At 36.6% G+C, this 20,908-nt stretch overlaps 1 protein-coding gene across 3 annotated transcripts in view; it reads right to left on the bottom strand.

Annotated features, from left to right (window-relative positions):
* Window positions 1-3,988: 3,988 nt before the first annotated feature.
* Window positions 3,989-20,908, bottom strand: part of Wnk3 (WNK lysine deficient protein kinase 3) — a 117,923-nt gene continuing 101,003 nt past the window's right edge. For 2 of the 3 annotated variants that reach the window (XM_038316653.1, XM_038316654.1), the window contains exons 20-22: window positions 19,057-19,265; window positions 10,961-11,163; window positions 3,989-5,934 (exon numbers count right to left, since the gene is read on the bottom strand). In XM_038316653.1, the coding sequence (XP_038172581.1) occupies window positions 5,605-5,934; window positions 10,961-11,163; window positions 19,057-19,265 (742 nt within the window). In that variant the 3' untranslated portion in view covers window positions 3,989-5,604. Of the gene's footprint in view, window positions 5,935-10,960; window positions 11,164-13,768; window positions 13,781-18,030; window positions 18,059-19,056; window positions 19,266-20,908 lie in introns of all 3 variants that reach the window. The other variant, XM_038316652.1, reaches the window with a different exon arrangement.

Here is a 20,908-nt window from a genome sequence, read left to right as displayed (position 1 = left end):
CTTGTGGGTGACAGTTGTGTGGCTTGGGCATTTGGGGGGCCACTGGCAGTGGGATCAGGACTTATCCCTGTGCATAACCTGGCTTTTTGGAGCCCATTCCCCTATGGAGGGACATTTGCTTAGCCTAGATAAAGGGGGAAGGGCCTTGGTCCTGCCTCTATGTGATTATGTGACAGAATTTGTTGACTACCCCAGGGGAGGCCATACCCTCTGAGGAGTGGATGGGGGTGGAGTGGGCAGAGGATGGGGGAGTAGAAGGAGGTGGGAGGAAGGGATTGGTATGTAAATAAAGAAGGTTTTTAATTTTTTTAAAAAAAGAAACCCTAGCTAATACAGAAGGTTACAACTCTTGTTCATTTGCAAATATGCAGAAGGGAGGCCCACTAAAAACGCATTAGCATTGCATGTAAAACAACAGTACCACATGCTAGATAGGTTTCCCCCACTCCAAAGCCCTATAAGACATAAAATTCATAAATCTGCTATATTTCATAAAGAACCAATTTAAGCCAGATGACTGCAGTAGCCTGACAGAATTTTAATAAGGTGACATAGTAATTTAACACAGCCTTTATTTTTGTTTCAAACAAAATTCCAGGAAACAAATACTTAACAACAGTTGGGTAAAAATTAAAATAAAATCACAGTTTCGAAGAATCAAACCAGAAACTGCTGAAAGGTAGATCACTTGGCTTACCAAAAAAAAAAAAAAAAAGGAAAAAAAGAAAAGGTAATGTTAAAAAAGGGTTAAAATTAAATTGAACAGCATTCTATATAATGCTATATTCCCGAATTAAGAAAGGAGAGTTCACATATATAACTAAATGTTAAGTATTGAGAATTGGCTGAAATTCTACTTACATACTTCATGGTAAATATGCATGAAAGTTTAATTGCATAAACTTCCTGAGTGGCTCCCATGCTGCATTAGGTCTACATGCTTAATATTTGTATTAAACAAATTATAGCTTTAAGTGACTGAGCATGACAGACCTTCAACTGCACTTTCTCATCAATCACTATATCCACTGTATCTGCTGAGGGTTCTGGGCTACAAATCTCAATCTTAAATCTTAAATTATATTGAAAGAAATACAATGTAAAAAAGCTAGAAGGGTAACTAGTGTGCATTTTAGAGCACTGTCCCTTCAGAGCTCAGTCCTTCCCTTGCCCTCTTGCCTGACTTCTGGCTTTGTAACAGTCTGCATTGTTTTACTTCAGAGAAAACCTTCCAGAATCTGAGCTGTTGATCTGTACACTCTTTCAACTATTTCAGTGGAAAAGAACTTTAACCTGGTTACTACTTTGGGGTCCATTATGTTAGTCATCAAGGTCCCCTGGATACAATGTTTGGATTTATCCTTCATACACACAAAAAGAAGACTATTTCATGGGTGGTCTGAGAGTATGGCTTCTTACAAACTGCATACTAATTTTACTTAGGAGAATTTTTTACTATGTTTGAGTGTTTCATTTTGTAATCTGGATTTAAAAATTTATACCCTAGAATTATAGTTACCAAATCAAAAGCCTTTTCTATAGATACAAACCTTTCTATTACATCTTCTAAAGAAAGGGAAGCAAAATAAGTCCCTGGTAAACTACCGATAAAAAATCAACCAAACAATCTATTCTAGAAAATGGCTTGCATACCACCTCAGAAGGCTCAGATTTTTCTTAAACAGAACACGAGGTAACTGAATTGATGGCAAATATACCTCAGAAATGTACTTAGAAACGATGACCGAAATACAGCATTTACTAGTATTAAAAATGTACTGTTACATGGTAAACATGTGAAACCGGAATAATATCCAGTTACAAACATTTGCTGGGTTCTTTTAAAGGGGGAAAAGGGAATGTATTATTTTTAATGCTTAGAAAATACGCAAAGAGAGTCAACTCCATAAACTAAGGGATTAGATAAGCAACTATCCTAAACCCTACTACCACTATGATTCAAATGAATGCATTCTGCCATTTCAAGATACAAACTGTCACTACTGTAAATACCAGGCAATATTTTGAAGATGGGTCACTGCATAGGAGGTCAAGTATTTCACTGTGGTAGTTAAAGCAATTTCAAACCCATAGCCCTTTAAAAAAAACAGAGATGAGAAAGCATCCTCAGGCACTGGGACTATCTCACTTCAATACATTTGAAACATTTGTTTATTTGAAAACTAACAACCTCCCACCACTAAGTTTTATATTGCCACCATTTGATTTCTCTCTTTGGCTTTCCATCCCCAAGTCCCTAACTTTTTAACACTTAGGGATATGGCTCTCAATCACTTAACACACAGACTGGTGGCAGAATGATGGTTCCTCTCATCTCACATGCATGGTGAGTGCTAGGAGCGAAAAGGCAAGCCAGAATTGAGAATCTAAACAACATAAAGAATCAAAGCAAAAGAGCAAGTTTCACAGGCAACATTTAACTTGTGCACCTAAAACAGTACTGAAAAACGAGGTAGATAAACAAAAGTAACTGGACTGCAATTAAATCTGGGGTCTTCAGATGACAAACATTCCATTATACTTTAGAAAAACACTCTACACTCAACCCAAAATCACAGCGGAAGTGCCTTTTAAACTTTCACAGTTAAGTTTTCCTGTCAAACTATTAGAACGTATGCTTGATATGAAGCAAGGAAGAGATGAAAAACTGCAGGATTATTTGTTAACTTACAGCAAATTACTTTAGATTCAAGACTGCTCCAGGTATATGAAGGGTTTATCTGCACTGAATATACCAGTAATGGTCTCACAGTCTTAGGATGTTACACCCAACTTCACAGACACAACAGCAGTGCTTCATGGTGGAGTGCTTATGTTGCCATACATGAGACACAATGCTGCTCATCAGATGTGCACATTGGAGAAGTAAACAGAGCGGCTGGACATACAGACTATCTCCCAAGAAAAACTTCACAAGACAGTGGTTAAGCACAACCTTTACATTAATTACAAGAAAGAAAATGAAAAGGTTTGCGTGCTTTCTAGAAAAGAACAGAAGGCATGTTTTATGTACTAGGCTCTTTGTTAAAGAGAACTTCTGAGTATTATCTGATTCATTATTTATGGGAGAGAAAAGGTACTTCAGGCAAGGACGGAAACAGCACTATTCTACTTAGCAAAATTAAGAAATATTCAAATCCCCCTCTAGAAAACTAGCCGATATTTACAATCAAAGTGACTATAATCCGAATTAAACAAAAAATAAGAAAAAAGTAGAAGAAAACCCCACAAGCAAAGTGAATAACATTGTTTTCTTCATTCTGCACACTACCCTTTTTCTGTATGCTTTAACTTCTACACATTACATATACATATGTATATGTAAACATATATGTTAACCCAGATACTGCAGTCAGCATGGAGACAGCAGTACACTATTCCCCATCTTCAAACTTTAGAAGATGACTTTTCTTTCCAGCAAAACCTGAAAAGATTCTAAAATATTACAAGGCACTGCAAACATCTGCAGGCAAACAATATGATGAATTATATGTAAAACTGAGATGGTTAACAAAACACAGAACATACTATGTAGAGCAGCCACTAATAAATGGGATTGTACAGGTAACCCGTGGAGTTTTTTTCATCTGGGGCACATGGTTTTAAAATGATTGCAACTAGAGGAAGATCCCATCTTAAAACCTGTAGTATTTCACCTTATAGGTTGTTTATCTCAATATAATTATACAAAACCAACTTATATGAAACACACAGTTTTAAGGAACTATGGATTTTAGGAGCATAGTTTTGTACACATGGAAAACACTGCAATGCAAGCAACTGCACTACATTAACATCCTAAAAATCACTTCAACTTGCAAAGCAATACTATATAAGGATTTCAGGAATCGGGGCATATTATCTGGACTCATTCAAAACAGGATGTCTTAGAAAAGGAGCTGTGGCTCTTACCAATAGCAATCCACAGAATGCCCCCAGTAACAGTGACAAAAATGTGATGGTGGGTGTGACCTTTAGGTAAGTAATATAAGACAACTTCTTAAAAAGTGTATTGACTGTCACAAAGTGTACTGTATGAAATAAAAAGAAAAGTTCTTCTAGCTTCCCGCAAGCCCATGGGGGTAAGATTTTAGAGGAATATGGAGGAAAATCTGTTAACAGAAACACTGAACACAATTTGGAATGGTTACCAAGAGAATTCTTAAATAGAAAAACGTATTAGAAACGACTTTCAAAGCTTCAGTGAATGTTAAGTCACTTGAACATGTGTACTTAGTAGCTGATAATATAGCATGTAAAAATTCTATTTGGGTTCACAGACTGAATATTAGGTAACCCTGTGACTAGCCTTTAAGATTACTGAAGTTAACCTTCCTAAAAAACCAAAGGCATACATTTTGACACTGCCTCCTTTCCTCCTAAAACTGGATAAAACCCAGTAAAGTGCAACTTGACAGTGAATTCTCTCAAATTTTCAAGAGGCTGACAAACACATCTAACATCTAAAAATGGTCTAAGACTATAGATACTAGTAAGAAATTATAACAACCAAAAAACTGTCATCAAAAAAGGTTAAAGGCAATTTAAATAATATCATCCTAGGGTGTACTATTTCACTGCAGGATGGTGTGTATCCTACATTTCTTAGAACCCTGTAAAGCCAGTGTTTTATGTAAAAGTCTCAAAAGCTACAAACCCTAATGTGTCAAGTACATTTCACTTTAGAAGAATGGATTGACAAAAGTGTTAACCTGAATCTCCTTGTTTAGGATTACAGAGGATTACCCCAAATGAGATTCACATCAGCTTGCAATACCTAGCAAAAAGAATGCAAGCCAAGTCAGTGCCTCTCAGATGCTCAAAACCAAAGCAGTGTGCACATGAGAAAAGATGGCTGCTTTGGGTTATTACTGGAACCCAAAAGCAGCTCTAGTAGCTGTAGGTTCAAGGAACTGTTACAGTTCTGTTTTTTTCTTTCCTTCCCTCCGCCTCACCTAAAACAACCCCTCACTCCTACTGCTGTGATGACGGGAAGAAAATCACATTAAAAACACTCATGTTCTGTACTGCTTGACAAAAGTATACTAAAGTTATACATCAAAACATTCCTGCAGCCAGTTACTTACTGCCTTCTGTGAAAAGTAAACCCAGACAGTTGTGACAAATCCCACAAGACTGGCGATTAGAGAGTCTTACCTCATCCACATTTGGGGAGAACCAATCTACACAGTTTTTTACACACTTTAAAGAAAAGTATTATACAACTGCTGGTAGCAGCATAAAAAAGTGGGGCTAGAGCTTCTCAGCAACACATGAAAGTGTCCTGGAAATGGTAACACTCAAACTGAGCTTATTAAAGCATTCTGAACAGTATTTTTTAAAAATCAGTATCAAAGAGGATAGGATTTGAAGTGAAAAACATTTCTGTGTGCAGTATTCTATGTGCAAAGCGCACATTACTACAGAATGATGAGGTGTACCAAATATCACATTGGAACAACAAAAAACACAGTTGAAAGTGGGCTCAAATGAGAGAAAATATGGCAGAACTCAAGAAGAAAGTTTAGTATCATAGGTGTTTTGATGAAAGTCCTCTCCCCTTGTTTCAGCATCTATTGGGATTCATTTAGGACCAGGAGGGATTGATGCCGGATTCTGCATTGGTGAAGCTGGAAATGCCTGCAAATTCATCCCGGGCTGGAAGAGTCCCCCAGATTGGGCAGGAACCACTACAGACTGCTGTGCTGTTCCCGAAATTCCTACCCACTGTACTGGATACCCCGTCGCCCCTACAGCATTATACTGACAAACATGGGGCATTCCATACGATGATAATGGCCCAGGAAATGAAGGGAGTGGGAGTCCTTGTGGTAAAGAAGTTGGGACAGCTCCACGAATTTGGGAGAGAGAAGATATCCATGTTGATGTGTAGCCCATAGTAGATGGAGTACTCTACAAAAAAACAAAACAAACATAAAAACAAAAGATCAGTTTATTTGGCATATTGTTTATCAGTCTATTCCCATTTTTAAGACTCACTACTTCCACTATTATACTGAGTAGAGCACCTTTGTATGAGTTATGCAGTGGTAACATTCTTTACCTCAGCTCATTTTTTAACTACTGCCCTGCCTTGCAGTATAGGCATTTTCAGATGAGGAAACAGAAACTAAAATTGGTAAGTAGCCCAAAACCACCAAACAAGTTACAGTGAGGCAGGGACTTCAACACTGTTTCAAATAACTCTAAGGCTCATATTCACGTCCCTGTTCACACTTTAGACCCTACTTTACTTATGATAGTACTATTCTTTTGCTTTTACTTCATTTTTTTCCCATCTATTAATGTGCTTTCACACTGCAGGCATGGATGAAAATAGCCCATCTTACCTACATGATTCTCTGGACACAGAGGAATACAGTTAGTGTAACAAGGGGACCTGACATTCAGCAGATGTTCAATAAAAACTCTCCTTCTTGTTCCCTTCTAACTGTCTTGAAATCTGACACTTCTGTTATTTTTATTTTATTTTGCATGTAATGGGTTTTTTGTTTGCATATGTATAGGTGGAAGAAGAGGTCATTGGATCCCCTGGAACTGGAGTTAACAGACAAGTGAGCAGGCATGTGGGTATGGGGAATCAAATCTGTTTTCTGAAAGAGCAGCCAGTGTTATTAACCACTGAATCATCTCTCTAGCCCTGCTGTTATATGCTTATACGTTTACTTTTATTTTTGTGTGAGTACATACATGTAGGCGTATGTGCATATGGAGGCAAGAGGTCCACTTTGGGTATAGTTCCTCAGGATAACTTGTTTTCTGAGAAAGACTCTCTCATAGGCCTAAAGCTCACTAAGTAGGCAAGACTGGCTAGCTAGCAATCCCCAACAATTCACCTGACTCTGCCTCCCAGGGCTGGGAGTTATACATGTATCACAAACCCAGCTTTTTCATATAGGCTCAGGTCCTCGTACTTGCACAGTAAGTAGTTTACTAGTTAAGCTATCTTCCCAGCGCCCCCCCCCACAACCAATTCTTCTAAATTTAAACTGAAAACAGACAATTGTGCTTTGGGCAGTACTGAAAGATATATTCCTTCTTGGCTGGCTACTCTTAACATTATGTTGTGATTAAACACATGTATAGAGATTATAATATATTCATAATACACATAGGGATATTCCAATAAATGTAAATAATTCTAGTAGCAGCCCTCAAATTCTTAGTTCTACACTGAATTACCAAGCTAGAACTAAACTTTGATTTAAAATTTGTTAGAAACTTTCAATATAAGTTAGGATAAAAGTTTTTAGTTTGACCTGAAAAATGATGGCAAAATTATAATTGAGTTGCACAAAATATTTTTTTCTTTTTTGCACAAAATATTTTATTTAAAGTTCACCAATCTCTTCTTATCAGTATTTTCTTTCTGTTAAAGTAAAAATTAAATTTAGTGCTTTTGATTCAAAACAGCAATATAGTATGATCACACTTGAATAAACTTATTTGTGCACATCTATGTATTCATATAGAAAATTATCTGAGCTCTACATTTACAGAACGAGATGACCATTTCTGGGTGGTGGGATTTGAAAGTGGTATTTTAAAATTCATACTTTTGGCCCAGTCTTGCCCAAACCCTCAAGTTCCCAATTTGGCTCCTTGGCCTTGAGAGGGGAGGGAGGGGAGGTATGGGTGGAGGGGAGGAGAGGGACAGGGGTGAGAAGGAGGGGAGAGAAAGGGGAGAAGTATGGGATGGGAGGGGGGAGGAGGAGGAAGGAGATGGAAATTTTTAAATATAAAAAAAAATAAACCATGAGGAAAAAAAAAAAAAAAAAAATAAATTCATACTTTTTTCCATTGGTTAAGTTATGTAATGAGTAGTTTGTCCTAAAAACAGTGGTTATGTTTTTCTAAAGACTGTATTATAGAGGTTATAGGTCTATTCTTTTTTTTTATTTTTTGGTTTTTCAAGACAGGGTTTCTCTGTAGCTTTGGAGCCTGTCCTGGAACTAGCTCTTGTAGACCAGGCTGGCCTTGAACTCACAGAGATCTACCTGCCTCTGCCTCCCTCCCAAGTGCTGGGATTAAAGGCGAGTGCCACCACCACCTGGCTACAAATCTATTCTTTTTTTTCATGGTTTATTTTTTATATTTAAAAATTTCCATCTCCTCCCCTCCTCCTCCCCCTTCCCTCCTGTCAAATCTATTCTTGAATATTCCTCAGATATCTCTGATTCAAATGCCCAAACAAATAGGCAATCTTCCCCTACCAAAACCCATTATCTGTCTATGTATGCCATTTCAGTGATCAGCAGCCACTACAACCAAGTTATACAGTCATTCAAGTGCTAAATCTTGTCTATTGTTTCTTAAACGTTCTTTGGAGTCTGTTCACTCCTGTTCAACTCAACTTTTCATCAACTAGACTAGTATGAGTAACTCCTGACTTGTCAGAAAACGTTGACTCTGATCCTACCAAAGTCTGTCTTCTTGCTTCAGTCAGTGCTCATCTCAAAAGAAATGATAATTCAAATGTGCTCCTATTAAAAACCTGGGGCATCATAACTATCCATTCTTCTTAAAAAAAAAAAACCACAGCATTCCTTATCACTACCACATCTGAGAAGCCATCTACTCTTTCGAGTATGTTCATTACTCTTTGCTTTCTTTGTTTCAGCCAGACTGAATTACTTTCAGTCTTTTCACATCTTTTTCTTCACATCAGGCTTTTATATATGCTTAGGCAGGAACTAAGTTAACTCCTACTCTCTAGATCTCAGTCAATTTTCACTTGGTAAAGGAAGCTTACCTTAACTACTTATAATTGTATGTGGCGGTCAGAGGGCAACTTGTGGGGGTCAGTTTGCTCTTTCTACCATGTGGGTTCTGGGAACTGAACTCAGGTAGTCAGGCTTGCTGACAAGTGCCTTTACCCACTGGACCATCTGGCTAGCCCTCACTGACCACTTTTTAGAAGATCAAATTTCCCTTATTTAACAATATCCCCATATACCTTTCTTTGTAATTCTTATAATTGTACTTTAATACTGATTTATGGCTTATTTGCTTTTACTCACTAAACTTGTGTCTAGCAGAGCACTTGGTACACAATAAAGTACTTGATACATGATCATGCAAAGAAAAATGTCTAAGTAGGTCTACAGGACAGTTCCAAGCAAAAGTATTACTTGACCCCTCTATACAAATATATAACCAACCAAATCTAAAATACAAAAATAGTTACCACATATAAGTAACCCCTGTGGTGGTATAACTTTATTGGTGTTATTTAATCTTTGCAACAATCCTGCAAGGATTATCCACATTTGAAATGCAAGAACTCTGAGGCAAAAAGATATAAAGTCATAGAACTAGTAAATGACTAGCTAACATTGGAACCCAAATCTGTTAAAAGATTTTTCTCACTTTTATTTACATATAATTTTCTCCTTACTTTTCTTGCAAACACCCTCCTTTATAATCAATAAATCACCATCCAGCTAATCAACAAAACCTTCCTTCATACAGCAATCAGAGTCTCTCACTGGCAGAACCCATGCATCTATGTCTTGAAATGCCTCTGAAGGGTCTTAGATTTTATAAGTAATGATAGTATCTGAGCATCAACATACATCTCCCAAGCAGATACATTGTTCACTACTTAAGGAAGCCAAAATTTGAAAGTTTCACTTAACATTAACAATAGATGTACTTTTTTAGGATGTATCTCAGGCACCAATTAAGGATACTCTTGTCTCAGTCTCCTGAGCGCCGGGACAACAGATGTGCATCATCATGTTTTGCTTAAAGAAGTGTGGTCATTTTCTACCTTTTTTCACAGAGTATGGTACCAAATCCAGGGCTTTTTCTTGTGAGGCAAGTGCTCTAACACTAAGCTACAATCTTAGCTCAATAAAACTATTTTAACTATGTTCAATGACTATATCTATTATCAAGTATACACACAAGAATAATATACTCAGAGATATCCTCTAATACAGGGGCTGAAATCCAACACTTAACATTTTAACAGGTTTGCTTACTTTGAAAAAAATTACTTATTTTAAATATTTGGACACAAAAAAGCACAAGGTAATTCTACCATCCAGCATATTGTTCAGTGATTTTCATACTTATTTATTCATAAACATATGCCTAACATGTTTGTCTAAATCATATTATTCTATAATTCTGTTGGATAATCTATCTTCTTCCCACTTTAGAATACACACAGAACTCCCACATATCACTTATATATATGTACATCTTATCTTCTATGGCCATGTATAATAATTGGCATCTTTTCTATAAACTCAACAGATCTTATAATATTTCACCTTCTATGGCCTTAAAATTAATTTTATAAATTAAACAAAGAGAGTTCAGATACCTTATTGGGTTTAAAGAACATTGATGTGTAGCACAGAACATCTTTTTCTCAACACTTAATTCTTCTTGTACCTCTCTCCAGATGAATTCATTTTGGATATTTTGTATTTTTAGAGAGAGAATAGTGCAAAACTAGAGCCAGCATATTTTGGCCCACCACCTCTTTTTATAAGTCATGTTTGCTTGTTTTCTAAGCACAGTAAACTGATTTGTTAAGGAAAAATAAGAACTCCTATGAAAGGGAGGGACTTCAAGGAAGGAACATTCCATAAATCAAGAGGTAATAGAACAGAGGCACAACCATTTGTTTACATATTTTCTTAGACTGATTTTTGCATTACAATCAAGTTGATTCTTGGAACCCTGTGGCTTGGAAAGTCTAAAATGTTTACTAATTAATTTCTTCATAAAAATTTGGTAACTCATGGTCTAAAAGATAATTTGCTCAACGACACAATAAATCTATATAAGGATCAAAGTCTCATACCAGATTCCATACCATTTTAGAGCACTAACTAATCATGGGCCAAAATCAATTTTTATAGCTTTTAATTTTTATAAAGAGGACAGAGGATAAGAGACTTACTTCATATACTTTGTTCCAATTTTCTGTCTCTAATTTTTGTTGGCTCTGTTTGAGTTGGTTTAAACTTGGCTTACTAGGAAAATTTCCTACTGCTTCCTTTGTCCAATCATCCACCAACTTGTGTAAATCATCTGTGAACATCCCCTTTTTACTAGCTGAAGATTGTTGGCGTGACACTGTATTACTCTCCACACACAGAGCATCTACAAGAAAAAAAACAAAACAAAACAGGAAAAACCAGGTAAAGGAATTACAAATGATAATTAGATAACGTTCCTTTTTTTTTAACATGTAAGTGTGTGTGTGTCTGTGTGTTGTATAGGTGTTGTGTATGTGTGTGTAGGTCACAGGTCAACCTGCAAAAGTGAGTTATCTGCTTCTACTATGTGGATTCCAAGGAATCAAACTCAGGTTATTGGCTTAGGGGCAAGTTACTTTGCCTGCTGAGCCATTTCCTGACCCAAGAGATGGCTCAGTGGTGAACAGCACTGGACCTGGGTTTGATTCGAAGTACCTACATGATGACTCACACTGTCTATAACTCCAGTTTCAGGGGAATCTTGTGCCTTCTTCTGGCCTCCGCAGGCACCAGGCAGCCATATGATATACAAACATACGTGCAGACAAAACACCCATATACATAAAATAAAATAAAAATAAATTTACAAATCAAAATTAAGAAATAAAAGCAAACAAGCAAATATATGGCAAGAAGACAATGAAATAGACTCAAAATGCTGAAAAACTATCAAGCAAGAAGACCATACTTTCAAAAAGGAAGGGGATCCACTCAGATAACACTATACTGCAAATTAATGAAGGAGATTGCCTATTTTTCATAATGGCAGATAATATGCTATACATGTAGGTAGAGATAATTTAGAGAAATGAATACCAGTTTCCTGAAGGTGAATTTTAACCTATGAAGAAAAAGGAAGAGTGTCTTATAAGAAGTGTGGATATGGGGCTAGAGAGAAGGCTCAGCAGTTAAGAGCACTGCCTACTTTTCCAAAGGTTCTGTGTTCAATTACCAGCAACCATCTGTAATGGTGCCACCTTCTAGTCTGAAGGCATGCATGCAGGCAGAACACTGTATACTTAATAAATAAATAAATCTTTTTTTTTTTTAAAAAGTGTGTGTATGTAGTAGAGTTAAAGACGATCAAACTGTATGACATTTTTGGAGGACCAACTAAATCAGTTTTAAGATTTCAAAGGGTTATAAAGTTGGTTCCATGTATGAAATAAAAAATGAACAAAAAAGTAAATGTTATTAAGTTCTAAAGACAAAACTATTAAATCTCTGTTTTGATTTTACCCTTTCTTATTTCAGAAACCTAATGCTATAATTGAGGGAAAACTGAAATAAACTCTTTAGCATATTAGGTATTAGTTGAACTTAGAAGTATTTTTAAAAGTCACAGTTGACCAAATATTACTAGTTTCTCTACAGATGATACCTTAGATATATGGACTATACAGATTAATAGCTGCCTAACTTCCTTTTTAGGAACATGAAGCCCACTTTTGTTGAAAGAACTAGCTTTACCCTTGGATCTGCAAAGTTCAATAATATTCATATTTTGTTATTGTTTTAGTGAGCAAACTATGAATTATTTCATATTACCCAAACAATACTTAATAAAAAATTGGACATCCTGTGATAGCACAAATAACTGTTCAGTTATTATGCAATACTGACTTTTCTCTAGATCATATGTTCTCATGTGGAAAAATGATTCCACAGTGAAAAGGACATTTGCATTCTGAGAAAAATAAAACAATCAACATTGAGAAGCATTCATATTTTTATGTCATCTTTTTACCTTAGCCTTTGGGTTAGATTTCTGTTACTTCTTTAAGGAGTGCCTGTGCCAGACTGGTAGCACAAGGTTGATTTGCCAAAAAAAAAAAAAAAAAACAAAAAAAACCCAACAGCTCCCCTGCCCTTTCAAGGTTGAACCTCCATCTGGCGACAGATGGGGAAGGTGACTGAGCCCCACATTGGAGCACTGGACTGAGCTCCCAAGGTCCTGATGAGGAGCAGAAGGAGCGAGAACATGAGGGAGAAAGTCAGGAACAAGAGGGGTGCGTTCACTCATGGAGACGGTGGGACAGAACTAATGGGAGATCACCAACTCCAGTTGGAATGGGACTGATGGATCATGCGACCAAACCCATCTCTCTGAATGTGGCCAACAGCGGGGGCTGACTGAGAAGCAAAGGACAATGGCTCTGGGCTCTGATTCTTCTGCATGGACGGGCTCTGTGGGAGCCTTCTCAGCTTGGTCGATCACCTTCCTGGACCTGGGGGGAGTTGGGAGGACCTTGGTCGTAGCATAGAGTGGGGAACCCTGATGGCTCCTTGGCCTTGAGAGGGAGGGAGGGGAGGTATGGGTGGAGGGGAGGGGAGGGAAGGGGGAGAAGGAGGGGAGGGAAGGGGGAGGAGGAGGGGAGGGAGGGGGGAGGAGGAGGGAAGGAGAAAAAAAAATAAAAACAACAAAAAAAGAAGTTAAAAAAAAACAAAAAAACAAAAAAAAAAACCAAAAAAAAATCAAGGTTGAAGACACTAAGGTAAGAGTAACTAAGAATTTCAAAGACAAAAAGTGCTTCTGGACTGGACCTTGTGGTTCTGCATAACAGCCACTAAATGTTCCACTTTTCATTCCAAAATAATAGAGAAGAGCTTTGAAATCTTTAGCTATCAATCTTTTCCTATCACACCTCCCTTTTCCCTCCTGCTTAAGGATAAAAGGAACTTAAAACTTACAGGGAGTTAAGATAAATTTCCTCCCAGGCATTGGTGACTAAGTAATTTTTCTTTCCTAACTAACTTGTCCTCTACTCACTGTGCCCCTTTCAAGTGGTGAGTAAATGTACTTGAGTTCATTAATGATGTGTGGAATCAAAAACAAAACTTTTGTTGTGCAAAGGTATTAAAGATGGGAATGTGGCTCAGTGGTTAAGAGCATTGCCTGCTCTTCCAAAGGTCCTGAGTTCAATTCCCAACAACCACATGGTAGCTCACAACCATCTGTAATGAGGTCTGATGCCCTCTTCTGGACTACAGGCGTACATGCAGACAGAATATTGTATACATAATAAAATAAATAAATATTTTTTTAAAAGATGGGAACATGGTTAATTCGTGGAAACACTAAAAAAGACGTATATTTTCAGTGCTCATTTTGATGACTATTTTTCAAGGTATATTTTTATTATTTTAAATTATGTGTACATGTGTGTCTGTATGAGTGCAGGAGCCTGAGGAGTTGGAGTTACAGGCAGTCATAAACCACCTAACATGGGCGCTGGCAACTGAACGTGGGTCCTTGTAAGAGCAAAAGTTCCCTTAACTGCTGAACCATTTCTCTAACCCCTGATAACTAGTTATTCTTGCTGACTGAATACCCCATAATTTAAATTTCCATTTAACCAATCATTTATAGAGTAAGATCTTTCTTGAATATAAGATTTTTTAATTTAAAATTTCAAAAAACTTTACAAATATCTCACATTTATGTTTATTTGTTTTGTGACTCAGCAAGATTAATGGAGAATATTTGTGTGAACAGAGGTTTGGAGCAATCTCTTGGAACCTGGTAGTACATAACTAAAGGTTTGAGTCACCCTCTCTTAGAAATGATATCAATAGATAGTTCAGAGGTAAAGGATAGGGCCCCATGAGGACCTCTTCCTTGACTGTTGATAGGGCTGGTCTTGGATGGTCCCAGTGAAAATAACTACACTTTCATGAGCTAACGATTACAACGGTTGTAGAAAGTCTAGGGAATAGTGTTTTATAGCCTTTTACCCTATCTTTTGTCTCTTTTTCCAGCCCCTCTTCTGTAACATTCCCTGAGCTATAGAGTGGGTGGTATAAGTGTACATCATGATTTTGATTTCTGTTCTTATTAAGAATGAATTCTATTGTTTTAGATTATTTCCCAAAATCCTTAAAACTTTGAGTCCAGATGATAGGAAATCATTTACAAAAAAAATGATTTTTTCATATTATATTTTGAGGATCTTTAAATCATAATATTATTCATTAATTCATTAATAAACACAGGATAAAATATTTTATGTCAATTTCATGCATTTTAAAATCAACTTCATAGCAGAAAAGCATTTATCTATTTTTATAACGGATGAACTTTAAATAGCTAATTAATTTAGAATTCTGGTTATAATTGTTTTCTGTTATAAACAAGTAAGGGCACTTATTTCTGGGCCAAAAGACAAAATATAAAGAGTTACAGCTGTTTCTAGAAGCTGGAGGCTGTCAAAGCAGTGATATACATAAATTAGAAATCTAAAATATTTCCTTTTGATTGCTCAAGCAAAACATAAACATGTTTTTTATGTTTTGTTTTGAGGCAAAGAGAAAGGCAATTATAACTTGAATTATAATTGGTCCTTTTAATAGTCTTTGAATCCAAAGCATTTTTCTATAACCTGCTTTGTAAAACAAATCCTATAAATTGAAACTATGGAAAAAATTCTTAGAAAAGTCTTAAATGAATTGCTAACATAGTTGCCTTGTAAAAATTAAAGGATGAAGTCCTTTATAATGAAAAAAAGTTGGCAATGCAGTAAAAATATATGTGAAGAAACAAAAAACTGCATTAGTAAATATAATATTCTGTATAAGTGTACTTTGTGCATATATCTATCTTATTCTCTCATCTGATTGCAAAGATGACTACAAAAAGCAATAATTACACAAATTTGTTGATATGCTTATCATATGTAAAAGTGTAATGTGTACAAAGAAAGGAAGGCACATACACAGAAGAAAATATATATACCATTGAAATTAAGATAGTGTTATTCTTGAACTAAGAAGCTAATTGCAATCCCCATGGCCACTACAGGAAAATAACTAAAAAAATATAATAAAGGAAACAACAAGAGGACTTAAACATTATAAAAAATATCTATTTAGGGTTTGGAAACATGGCTCAGCATTTACTGCACAATCATGAAGACTGGAGTTCATAACCCAGCACCCAAGTTAACAAGTCATCTATCCAAACACCTGTGATTCTAGATGTTAGGGAGGATTGCTAACTTCCAGCCTACCTAAGAAAACAAGAACCCAAGGCTTAGCGAGGGACTGTACCTCAGAAGAGTAAGTCATACGCACACCCCCCTGAAATCAATCTTTTAAGAATGCAAGTTTAACACAAAGAAAGGCAAGCAGAAAACAAAGAAGAACAAAAAGGTCACTAGATATGAAAAACAAATAGCAAAATTAAAAAGTAGAAATGATTCTTAGTTCATAATTATATTGGAATGGTTTAAATAACCCCATAAAAGACAAAGGCTGACAGAGTAGACAAAAAACATGATCTAACTGTATAATGATGTCCGTAATAAATATTGTTCAGATTAAAAGTATAAAAGGGCAGGGAAGATGGATCAGTGGGTGAAGGCAATTGCTGCCAAACCTGACAACTTGACTTCCAGAGCCAACTCCCATAACTTGTCTTCTGACATCCAGATGCAAACTGTGGCACATACGCAGGCACACACAAGCACATATATAGAGACACACAAAAAATATAATAAAAATTTTAAAAAATACATTAAAAGAATGGAGTGGTGCAACATGTAAACTAAAGAAAGCTGATTGCCTATATTCATATCAGAAATATATACTAATATCAAAAGGTAAAAGAATCACAAGCACATGCAGCAGACTTCCAAAATACATGACACACAGTTTATAGAATTGAAGCCAGGCAGTGGTGGCTTCACTATTAATCCCAGCATTCAGGAGGCAGAGGCAGGCAGGTCTCTGTGAGTTCAAGGCCAGCCTGGTCTACAGAGCAAGTTCCAGGAGTTCCAGGATAGCCAGGGATACACAGAGAAACCCTGTGTCAAAAAACAAAAAAAAAATTTATAGAATTGAAAAGTTTAACAACAGGTAGAAACTCCTAAAATCCACTTTATATAATTGAAATTCAAATGAAGGTCATGTTTGGGCACAGGAAAAAACATTTGGATAAACTAGGGGTTAAGCTTACTGATAGAGCACTTGCCTCGAGTGTGCAAGTCCTGTGGCTCAATCTTCAGCATGACACAGAATAAGAAAAAGAATATCATAGAGTGCCTCTCCTATAGTCCTAGCAACTTCAGAGGCCGAGGTTGAGGGATAATTTGAGCCCTGACAAGGCTGGGAATTAGAGAAAGAATTCATCTCTAAACAAATGAACAAAACAAGTGTGTAAACAAGCACAGCATTTTGGAACAAAATGAAGCCTAACTATAAATGCCATAACATCAGACTAAAGGTTATGACTTCTGATACTGAATCTCCAAAGCTGTTTTCAATCCTAATCTACCCTTCAATTCTATTTTTATCAGGTTCATCCTATAGCTCAATGTAGGCTGGCCTCAAACCCAACCAACTTCCTGCTTCAATCTCCCTGTGCTGGGGCTATAGGTATATACTACCGTACATGACTAGTTTTCCATCATTTCAATTTTCTTTATACCTGAATAAAATTCCACTGAATGGTGCTCCACATTTTCTTTATCCATTTATCTGTTGATGGACATCTAGGCTAGTTCTACTTCTTCACTATTCTGAATAGTATACAATAAAAATAGAAGCACAAGTTATGTGGCACAATGACCTTCATTATGTATCTGGAACCAAAGATGTCCAACCTGAGGAGTAATTTCTTTATTTGTTAAATAGATATAGACTAGTTTCCCAAAGTTAAAGAAATAACATTTTAGGGGCTGAAGAGATAGCCTCACAAATGAGAACACTTTGTTGATCTTTTGGAGGACCTGAGCTTGCTTCCTAGCACCCTCATGATGGTTCACAACTATCCTTAACTCCAGTTTCAGAAGATTTGACATTGTCCTCTGACCTCCATGGGTACCAGGCACATAGTGTAGTACATATACATATATGCAGGCAAACATCCATACACATAAAATATAAATAAATAAATCTTTAAAAAAGAAATGGATTTTGGGGGGCCCGGAGAGATGGCTCAGCAGTTAAGAGTACTGGCTGCTCTACCAGAGGACCCGGGTTCAACACCTGGCACCCACAAGGCAGCTCACAACTGTCTGTAACTCCAGTTCCAGGGATTCTGACATCCTCACACAGACATACACGTACGCAAATACCGATGCACATAAAAATAAATTAAAAAAATAAAAAAGAAATGGATTTTTCTAATATTCTTAATAATGATATATAAAGGTTCTGGAGAGATTGTTTAGTGGTTGAGAGTGCTTGGTGATGTTACAGAAGACCAGAGTTCAGTTCCCAGCACCCATGTCAGGTGGCTCACAATTGCCTGTAACTCGAACTCCAGGAGATCCAATGCTCTTTTATGGCTTACACATGTTCGCTCGTGCTCTCTCTCTCTCTCTCTCTCTCTCTCTCTCTCTCTCTCTCTCTCTCTCTCTCTCTCTCTCTCTCTCTCTCTCTGTGTGTGTGTGTGTGTGTGTGTGTGTCTTTAAAAAGTAATATATAAAGACCTCTTGCTTCAGATCAACATGGAAGTATTTCAAAGTTTACCTGCATGATCAACAAACTTCTATACCAACTCTCAATATAAAAATAGCATTTCTAACTAACTGGAGCATTTTGGAAACTATTTAGGGGTAGATACTGAAGTTCCACCTGTTTGTTTTCCAAATATAAACATAAACAAACAAACTTAGTTATTCTCCAAATTCCATCAATTATACTAATTATTTCACTAAAGAACATTTAATACCAAAAACATAGGAGTATTTTAGATCAATGTGTACAATATTAAATTATTTCAGCCTAATAAAAAGCAACTTGTACTATCACTGTTTTTCTAATTTTGCTGTTCTTTGATCAGATTTTATTTTTTTTTGAGACAGTTTCTTCTGTTCGCTCCAGACAAAACTTGAAGTCATCATCATCTTGCCGCAGTCTCCTGAGTGTTTCAACTACAGGCATGCTACACTATGTCGAGATCTGATTAGTTTTTAAAAACAATTATGCTTTAAAAAAACCCAAAAAAAACCAATTATGCTTATGATTGGTTTATCTTTTACAACAACTAAAATGATTATGTTTATGATTGGTTTACCTTTTACAACGACATTGTCTGAATGTGTCAAAGATTGAGGACGGCTTCGGAGTTTACTTTTGAAAGATCTTGGCCGACGTGGTGAAGCAGGCGATGAAGGAATCTCTGAAGATTGCACTTTGCTATCTTTAGTTGCTCGAAGGCGTTCATAGAGCTCCTGAAGCTCTTTATTCTGCTGTGTTTTAAGACTGACCACCTCCTGAATGTGTCTGAATAAAAATTATGTAGAAAATATTTGAATAACTTTGGTGCCATAAAAACAAACTCAGGAACTTTGTAATGGTATAAATAAAACTTAACAAAACATTAATATTAAAAAATGATGGAATGCAGAGTATTTTTTGGTTTTTTTGAGACAGGGTTTCTCTGTATATCTCTGGCTGTCCTAGAACTCACTCTATAGACCAGGTTAGCCTTGAACTCACAAAGATCCACTTGCCTCTGCCTCCTAAATCCTGGGATTAAAGGCATGTACCACCTCCACCACCCCCTAGCTCATCTTTTTTTGATACAAGACATCACTATGTAATATTGGCTAGCCTGGAATTCAACACATTAGCCTCTACCTTCCAGGAGCTGGGATTACAGGCATGAGCCACCAAGCCTGACATCGAATACAATCTTAGCAATTATCTGTAATCTTCAAGAATACAAACCTTTTGCTGTGTGGTAGTGGTGCACACCTCTAATCCCAGCACTTGGGAGGCAGAGGCAAGTAGACCTCTGGGAGTTTGAGGCTAGCCTGGTCTACAGAGCGAATTCCAGGGCAGCTAGGACTGTTACACAGACACCCTGACTTGAAAAACACAAACAAAAAATACAGACCTTTTAATTGTATTCCACAGAAATCTCTGTGTGTAAAAAGATAAGCATCATTTATATAATTAAAGATGGAGAACACTGAAATATCTCTCAAGAAAGGATCAAATAAACTTGGATACACTCATACATTGGAATTGCATGCAGTGATATTTTTAAAGGTAGAATTACACAGACATGAACATTTATAGACAACATCTTAAAGTAAAAAAATATAGAATAGCATGATTGTTTTTTACTTTATTTTTATAAAGGACAAAAAAAGATATGCAGAGAAAAAGATCCAGCAAGATATATCCCAAACAGTTCATAGTGAGCGAAGTACAAGGGGTCTTTTGGTTTGCTTTCTCATTACGTTATTTGAACATTATTTTATGTATCACTTCTTTTGAGACAGGTTCTCACTATGTAACCTTGTTAGCCTGGAACTCACTATATAGACCAGACTGACCTTGAACACAAAGAGAATTGCCTTCTGCCTTCTGAGTACTGGGATTACAAGTGTGTGTCACCAGGACTGGTCTTTATTTTTAAAATTTAACTTTTAAAATACAAACCCCCACATCTATAGATTATTCAAACTAATTTGGGCAAAATAATCTCAGCATACTCTTATTGTCTATAGTATCTACCAATTGTCTGGTAAAATACTATGAACAATCCATAACAAAGAACACTAATGGGCTGGGGATGTAATCCAGGGGTAGTAAGACAGAAGAGGAGAACGGGCACTCATTCCCTTAGCCACTGGGCAGGCTTTTAAACTCTATTAAAATCTGTTAAAGTAGCTACTATTAGTGTTATTGATAAATTTACATTCCTATTCTAAGTACTCCTTCTGATGTTCATTTTCCTATTTAAAAAAAACCCAGTTATTAGGCGACTATGCAATTTGACTCCCTAACTAGTAGCTTTTGGACTCTTCCTTGCTGCCCTGGTTGCTTTGAGTACAAAGACTGTCAGTCAGCCAACTGGACAATTCTTATGCTAACACCAGCAGTTTTGAACACCCCACACATGCCTTGAGAAAGCT

The sequence above is a fragment of the Arvicola amphibius genome, chromosome X (assembly GCF_903992535.2).
Source record: "Arvicola amphibius chromosome X, mArvAmp1.2, whole genome shotgun sequence".
NCBI lineage: Eukaryota > Metazoa > Chordata > Mammalia > Rodentia > Cricetidae > Arvicola > Arvicola amphibius.
The sequence above is the reverse complement of the archived record's forward strand: the minus strand, read 5'-3'. Positions and strand labels throughout refer to the sequence as shown.